Source organism: Mauremys reevesii, linkage group 22 (assembly GCF_016161935.1).
Source record: "Mauremys reevesii isolate NIE-2019 linkage group 22, ASM1616193v1, whole genome shotgun sequence".
Classification (NCBI taxonomy): Eukaryota; Metazoa; Chordata; order Testudines; family Geoemydidae; genus Mauremys; species Mauremys reevesii.
Genome location: NC_052644.1, coordinates 21863970 through 21872051, shown reverse-complemented (window position 1 = coordinate 21872051; position 8082 = coordinate 21863970). Strand labels below are relative to the sequence as shown.

At 61.7% G+C, this 8082-nt stretch overlaps 1 protein-coding gene across 3 annotated transcripts; it reads right to left on the bottom strand.

Annotated features, from left to right (window-relative positions):
- Positions 1-3539: 3539 nt before the first annotated feature.
- Positions 3540-6836, bottom strand: LOC120388370 (apoptosis regulator BAX-like). Of its 3 annotated transcripts, none has more exons than XM_039510176.1 (6): positions 6559-6833; positions 6270-6321; positions 5466-5636; positions 5106-5238; positions 4729-4827; positions 3540-4196 (listed from the first exon to the last, which is right to left on the bottom strand). In XM_039510176.1, the coding sequence occupies exons 1-6, from the start codon at positions 6614-6616 to the stop codon at positions 4125-4127; spliced, it is 585 nt and encodes a 194-aa protein (XP_039366110.1). In that variant the 5' UTR covers positions 6617-6833; the 3' UTR covers positions 3540-4124. The 3 variants fall into 3 exon arrangements, with proteins under 3 accessions (XP_039366110.1, XP_039366111.1, XP_039366112.1); XM_039510177.1 differs by lacking the exon at positions 3540-4196 and adding an exon at positions 4291-4507 and having other exon boundaries at positions 6559-6831; XM_039510178.1 differs by lacking the exons at positions 3540-4196; positions 4729-4827 and adding an exon at positions 4291-4507 and having other exon boundaries at positions 6559-6836.
- Positions 6837-8082: the final 1246 nt, after the last annotated feature.

The following is an 8082-nucleotide window of genomic DNA, read 5'->3' as shown; positions in this document are numbered from 1 at the left end:
AATTGGCAAAAGGAGAGGTTGACTGTTTCATGCAATGGTGGGAAGAGGCAAATCGTAGATGGACAGAATCGAAACTCGCCTCTCTCCAAGATTCGAATGATAAGTTAAAAGCTTTATTAAAAACCTCCTCTCCCACCACTAGACCGAGCGCTCCCCTTTATCCAGTTCTCCAAACAGATCCCCCTTCATACTCCTGTCTCCGGGTGGGAAAAGACGAAGAAAACCCCTTGCTAGATTCCGGGAACGATGATGAGGAAGACGCACTAATTGGCCTGGCAGCCTTGCGTCGGATCAATAGACAGCCACCCACGGCCTCAGCTCAGGAACAACCGTCACCAGATTTGTCAGCTCCTGAACAATTCCCAGAGATCTCCAGTTCAGACCTGTCTGGATCATCCAGTACGGCCGAGGCCCATTCCTCTGAACCCACTCTGCCCCGTAAAAGCTCGCGCTTGGGCCTTAAAAATGTCCAGGCTCCCCTCCGAATCCTGCATACTGGGGGCCAAGCCGGGGGTCCCACTTGGAGCTATAAACCCTGGACTCGCACAGAGCTCCTTCCGATTGTAAAAGGCTTTCCAAAGCGCCGGGAAAATCCTACCAAATTTGCAGAGGAATTTTTGTTAGTATGTGACACCTAGGAACCCTCTGAGGCAGATCTCCTGCAGCTGGGCAAGCTACTTGTAGCTGCCCCAAGTGAGCATGAAAAATGGCTCACAGCAGCAAATTGGCTCGCTGCTGACCGCCACTCTACTTTACCAGACACTGGTCCTAGTGCTGATTACCGGAAAAAGTGTAAGGAGCGAGCTAAAAATCTATTGGAAGCCATCCCTCAGGTATGGACTCCTAAAACCAACTGGATGGTCATAAACGGCTGTAAGCAACGACAGGGAGAGAACCCGGGCGACTATCGCACTCGGCTCACTGACATTTTTCTGCAACATTCTGGTATACAACAGCCAGACAGAAATGGACAGGGCGCCCTGGCTAGTGCGTTTGTTAATGGCCTCCTGCCTGCTATTGGCAATATGCTAAAACGAATAAGTGTTGGGTGGGAGACTGAAACCATGGACAAATTGCAGACAGTGGCAGAGCATTGCCAACGTACTTTAAAGGGAAAGGAGGAACAATCAGCTCAACAGCTAATGGCCCTGCAAATACGGCATTATTCAGGGCAGGGCAAACAGTTCCGGGGATGGGGAAAATACCAGGGACGGGGACGTGGTCGAGGGAGGGGCAAAGGAACTGGTTTTTCGGGTTATGGGGATGTTTGTAATTACTGTAAACAGCCCGGACATTGGAAGAACGAATGTCCCAGCCGGCCTGGTAATTCTGTAAATAACCAGCTAGACCCCCTGCCAGCACAGCCAGTCAGTCCCCAGCCTTACTTTGTCTCACAGCAATGATGGGACGCCGGGGAACCTCAGGAAATGTTAACTCCTTTACTACCACTCACTCCTACGGGTGAGTGTGTGTTAACTATCAATGATCTTTCTCTCCCTTTCCTTGTTGATACGGGAGCTTCACTCTCTGCAGTTCGCACTACTGATCTGCCTGCGGTTCCCCGCTCCGGAAAAACTGTGTCCGCTGTGGGCATTACGGGAGTCCCAACCTCTTATCCCCTTTCAAAACCTCTACCAGTCCAGGTTGGTCACCGTTCTGCGGATCATGCCTCCTTCGCTCTGATTCCACTCCGGTAAACCTTCTGGGTCGGGATCTGTTCTGTAAGCTTGGCTGCACCATATACTGTTCCCCGGATGGGGTCTATTTACAAATTCCCCAGTCCTCTCTGAGTGATTCTGTAGCCTCCCTGTTGTCTGAAACTTCCCTTTCCACTCCAGTCCCTTGTTGCCCACTGGTCCCATCCCTTGAACACCTAATTTCGCAGGCCCCATCCTCTCTGTGGCCAACCCATCCCTCTTGTCAAAGTTAGGATCAAGACTCACAATTTGTCAGACCACTCTGGTTTTATTAGCGCAGCGCTCCGCCAATAACACCCAGATAATGTGAGTGGCCATGCAAGGCCCACACAGTCTTATTTATACAGATAAAAGAGCGGGAATCAAACAAAGGGACAAAGGAGAAAAACAGCAAAATTCACCTGGGGCCCAGCCTGCATCTCCTACTTCCTTACTAACTCCTATCGATCTAAGGCTGATGCTTCACCAATCGCCCTTAAACGGTGCCATTGTTCTATGTTAATGTCTGTATTCCTGACACCTGGACTCCAGCATTCCAGCGATTTTCCTTAAAGGTACAGACAGCATTTCTTTAATCCTGTCTATGTTTGTAATATAATTCATTCTACTTTCAGAGATCCCATTGGGAGCTGGGTGTCTGGGTGCTGGAGTCAGGAGCACTTTCTAAGCTGTTTTCGGTTCAGTCTGCCGCTCTGGGAACGTGGTTCAGAGCCTGGCTCTGGGATGCAGCAGGCCGGCGCGTCTGGCTCAACAAGGCAGGGTTCTGGAGTCCCAGGCTGGCAGGGAAACGGGCTCAGGGGTAACTTCAGCACATCAGGTGGCAGCCCCAAGGGGGGGGGGTCTCTGTGATCGAACCCTCACAGGGTCATGGGGGCGGCATGTGAAGTTGGTCACCAAGGAAACAGAATATGACCATGGGGCCAGCTGGAAAACCAATCCCAACCAGATCTGCCTGTAACCCCCCCACAGCACTGCCGGTGCCCCTCACTCCTGACCTGCAGCCCCTGCTAGCCCAGCCCTGGGATCGCCCCGAGCCCTGCCGGGGCCCCTCACGCCCGACCCGCTGCCCCTGCCCCCCCCCAGCACTGCTGGTGCCCCTCACTCCCGACCCGCAGCCCCTGCTCCCCCACAGCACTGCTGGTGCCCCTCACTCCCGACCCGCAGCCCCTGCTCACCCAGCCCTGGGCTCTCCCCCAGCCCTGCCGGTGCCCCTCACTCCCGACCCGCAGCCCCTGCCAGCCCAGTGCTGCCCGCCCCCTTCCCAGCCCTGGGCCTAATCTTCTTAATCTCAAGCTGGCGGCTGCAGCTGGGGCAGGCAGGTGGTAAGAACTGGTGGGACCCCCCTCCTCTGCCTAGGAGCCGGACCTGCTGCTGGGCACTTCCGGGGCGCAGCGCGGTCCCCGGTGCCAGGACAGGCGGGAAGCCTCCCTCTGCACCCCTGCTGCGCCGCTGATCGGGAGCCGCCCGAGGTAACTCTGTGCCCCGATCCCCTGCCCCAGGCCTGAGCCCCCCCAACCCGGAGCCCCCTCCTGCACCCCAACCCCCTCATTCCCGCCCAGCCCCACCCCACAGCCTGCACCCCCCGCCCAGAGCCCTGACTCCCTCCCCCACCCCAGCCCTGAGCCCCCCCAACCTGGAGCCCCCTCCTGCACCCCAAACCCCTCATTCCCGCCCAGCCCCAGAGCCCTGATCCCCTCCCACACCGCAACACTGTGCCCCAGTCCTGAGCCCCCCCCTGCAACCCAGGGGGAAATTGGGGCACAGGGGGGCAGCAGGGGTGTGTGTGTTTTCCTCCACTGGCCTTTCAAAAAGTCACCAAAGTCTCGGCTGTTTTCCCCACTCGTTTATTTCTCTGCGGGGCCGTCAGCTGCGTACAAACCTCAGCCGGGCTGAACCGCGGTTTTGGTTGCGCCGTTTGCCAAGACCCGGCCCCAGGGAGATGAGCGAGCGATGGGTCTGGCTGGTTTTCTGCAGCGCTTTCGGTCACCCCGCGGGACGCCCGGCACGCCGGCCTCGCTGCCGGTTGTGACGTCTGATTACAGACGTTGGCCCCGGAGAAACACACGAACCAACGCGAGTGCACTCGACAGGCCGGGACAGCGGATCCGGCACGTAAATATCCCACAACGCCAGGTACAGCAGCACCACGCGAGCGCCGGCTCCCCGGTTCGGGGGCCATTGTAAGCAATCTTGGCCCCACCAAATTCGAGTGGACTTGGGAGGCGCTTTTGCCATTGTTCGGTTTTCGAGGGCAGCGACGTAACACGAAGAGAATTGTGCAGTCGCACGTTGCACTTTCCCGCTCAGCCGCTCGCACGACAGCCCCCGTGCGAGCATTTAGCTTTTCTCCAGGGCAAATCTTTGTCAGTGGGACTCAGCACGGAGCCCGGTCACTTCGGAGCCCCTGTTGTGGTTGGTTTCAGCGTCTCAAGCTCCCAAAGCATCGATCACCCGTTCGAACGGCTCCTGCTCCGGCGTTAAAACGACGATTCGGCGCGACTGAGGTTTTAAAATCGAGTTAATTTGTTTCGAGTTAATCGTGATTCGTTGGCAGCCCTCATTATTTGTCCTTTTTCATTTGTGATTTTGGGGAGGGGGGGGTGATGCTCACACGTCCCCCCCAACCCCCCTCCCCCCCAGCCTGCCTTTGCTTCTGCAGAGCTCAGGGCATTGGGTAATTCCCACCCCGTCCACGCAGTGGGGTCTCTGCTGCAGAGGGGGGGCTGCTCTGTCCAGCTGCTGAGGCCGTCCCGGGGGGGGGGTCTGTGCCCCCCCTAGGCGGAGGAGGTGAGGTAACTGAAGATGGAGTCCTGGCAAATAGAGGGAGGAGGTTAGTGGCAGATATATGCGACCCTCCCCCACCCAGAGGACCCCCCCCAGCACCCCCATGAGGGAGGGGGGCAGATGGGGGAAGGACTGCTGGGGGGGGCAGCGCCTATGGGTGGAGGAAGGGGGTCCCAGAACAGGGGGGAATCTCTGGGGTGGGGGAGGGGTCCCAGGGAGGATGGGGGGGAGGGGTTTCCGCACTCACCCAGCCCCCCTGTTGCTGGATCCAGGGGGCGACTCGCTCCCACAGGAAGTTTAGGGCCCAGTCGACCAGGGACCGGAGACAGTCAGACCCGCCCAGAGCCTGGGGGAGAGATTGCGGGGGGAGGGGGGGTGAGCAGCCAGCTGGGATCCCAGCCCCTACCCCCATCTGGGGAGAGAACCCAGGAGTCCTGGCTCCCAGCCCCCCCTGCTCTGACCGCTAGACCCCCCCTCCCCTCCAGTACCAGAGTCAGGAGATAACCCAGGAGTCCTGGCTCCCAGCTCCCCTGCTCTAACCACTGGACTCCACTCCCCTCCCAGAGCCGGGAGAGAACCCAGGCGTGGGGGCACCAGGCACAGTCCCACCCCCCCACACGCTACCTGAGCGATGACCCTGTAGGTGAAGTAGAAGAAGACGACGACTCTGCCCCAGTTGATGCCGTCACGAAACACCTCCTTCGAGACCGCAGCCAGCGCCGGCAGGGGGGGCTGCCCCGCCATGCACTGCACCAGGCTGCAGGGAGAGGGGACATCAGCGAGGGGCTGCGGGTCGGGAGTGAGGGGCACCAGCAGGTCGGGGTGGGGGGGCTGCAGGTCGGAAGTCAGGGGCACTGGCAGGGCTGGGGGGCTGCGGGTCGGGAGTGCGGGGCCCCGGCAGGTCGGGGTGGGGGGGCTGCAGGTCGGGAGTGAGGAGCACCATCTGGACTTGGTGGGGGGGGCTGCAGGTCGGGGTCTCCTCACCTATCGATCTCGGGGTTCTGGCTCATGCTCCCCCATATCCGGTGCAGAGTCTCACGCAGGGACGTGACCCGGGGCCCATCGGGGGTGTCCTGGCCCCCCAGCTCCTCCATGGTGACCGACCGGGCGGGGGGGGACCCGGAGCCCTGCTGCTGGAGCAGGGACCAGACGAACCTGGAACGGAACCGGCGGGGGCAGGTTACCGGGCTGGGGGCAGGGGAGGGGGCTGGGGAGGAGGGCCTGTCGGAGGGAGGGCTCAGGGGTGGGATCTGGGAAACACTGGGGAGGTGGGGTGCAGGAAGACGACGCCAGGGGAGGGGGCTGAGATATGAGTGTTATATAATATCTCATGGGAAGGTGGCAGGGCTGGAAAGAGGGGAGGAATCGGGGCACAGGGGGGCAGCGGGGCACAGTGGGGCAGCGGGGGAATCGGGGCACAGGGGAGAATCGGGGCACAGGGGCAGCGGGGGAATCAGGGCACAGGGAGAATCAGGGCACAGGGGCAGCGGGGAATCAGGGCACGGGGGCCGTGGAGGTGAGGATTTGGGGGTGCAGGTGAGATACTCTAGGGGAGGAGATGGTGGTGGGGAGGGGCCCGTGGAGGTGAGGATTTGGGGTGCAGGGAAAGCCGGGGTGCAGGTGAGAGGGTCTCAGGGACTCTCCCTGGGAAGAGGGCGCAGGGCAGGGGATTGTAGTGGTTGGGTAGCGGGGGGGGGGTCGGAAGAAAGCTGCGGGGGGAGGGGCACACGGGAGGGGAGGGGTCGGAGCTCCAGGGACCCCCGTTCCCGGGGGGGGTCCCCCACTTACCCCCGGAGCAGGGACGCTCCGATTTGCTTGATGCAGGAAATGCTCTCGGCACCTTAAAGGGAGAGAAAATTCATGGGGCTCCCTGCTCAGAACCCAGGCGTCCGGGCTCCCAGCCCACCTCCAGAGCACCTCCACCCCCAGTCGGGGATAGAACCCAGGCGTCCGGGCTCCCAGCCCCCCCCTACGCCAGGGAGAGAACTCAGGAGTCCGGGGCCCCCCTCCCGTTTTCGGACTTCCCCGCGTGAATCGAAAGTGAAAGCTGACCCCCCCCCGGGGGGGGGGCTCCTACCGGTGGGGGATGGGCGAGCAGGGGCAACCGGCCGCCCCCCGGCCTGGTGCGTCTCCATCCCGCTGCTGCCCCGGGACCCCGCCCCGCCTGACGCTGCAGGGCAAGATCCGCATCCCGCCCATTTACACGTGTCCTGCCCCGGGCCAGGAGCCAGGACTCCTGGGTTCTCTGCCCTGCTCGGGGAAGGGAGGGGTTACACCAGGGTGGGGCTGGGAGCCAGGTCCAGGACTCCTGGGTTCTCTCCTTGCCCCAGGGAGGGGAGGAGCTGGGAGCCAGGACTCCTGGGTTCTTTCCTTCCCCCAGGGAGGGGAGGAGCTGGGAGCCAGGACTCCTGGGTTCTCTCCTTGCCCCAGGGAGCGGAGTGAGGGTTAGTGGTTGGCAGTGGAGGGAGCTGGGAGCCAGGACTCCTGGGTTCTCTCCCCAGCTCTAGGAGGGGAGGGGGATTTAGGGACAGGTGACAGCCTGGGCTGGGGGGGGGGTTGTCATGAGCGACAGACGGAAAAGCCGAGCAGCCACAGTTTTTGTTTATCACCAGCCCCCTGCACGGCTGGGGGTCGGAGGCAGCCGTGGGGCCCAGAGCCCCGGCGGGTGCTACACGGGGGGCCGGGGCGTCGCCAGTCCGGCCAAGAGCCAGGATCGGTGCGAAGTGGGAGCGTGCGAACCGTGTGCATCGTGCGGTTGTGAACGCGTCCTCGTGCTCTCGGTCACGCCTACCCCAGGGTGCGTGCGGTGCGATCTCCCTCAGCCCGGGCCGCTCCAGCTGGGCCCCGCCTGGATTGTGCTGGTTGATTTGGGAAGTGAAGTGAAACGCGAATCCAAGGATGCGTTCACACCACGCCCGGGAAACAAGTCTGGGCCCAGAAACCAGTGAACCCAAACTGGGGTGTCACAGGTTAGGCCTGATTGGTGAACAAAGCACAGGGAGGAGGGGGGGGGGTCTTCCACACATGGGATCCCCCTAATCCAGGCCCCTGGGGTGCCGGGTTTGGCTGCAGAGAGAATCGTGCGGCGCCGTCGGGCAACGGGCTGCAATCACAAAGGTATTTGAAAGGTTAAGTGGAGGGGAGGGTACCTCATCCGGGCACCAGTGGGTTAGAGCAGGGGGGGCCGGGAGCCAGGACTCCTGGGTTCTCCCCCTGCTCTGGGAGGGGGCTGATAAGGGCCCCAATCCGGGTGGCACTGACTGGCACTAGTGTCAGGCAGCAGCTGTGGGGCTGGGCTCCAGCTGGGAGCCAGCCCTGAGGGGCCTGCGGAACTACCCGCTACCAGCTCGCCCAGGGGCCGAAAAGCCCCCTCCAGCCCCAGGGGGCGGGTGGGGAACTTCCCCTGAAGGAGGCTCCCTGCCCCACTGATGGGCCCCTGAGTGTGACCCAAGGCAGGGGGCCCATGGGACTGAGAGCAGAAAGGGTGGGAGGTTCTGGCCCGTGTCCCCCTCAGCTCCGCCAGCTGGGGGCACTGCCAGGGGGAAGCTTGCAGCACCAAAGGGCACTGCCAGAGGGAAGCTCGCGGCACCTGTCCTGTTCC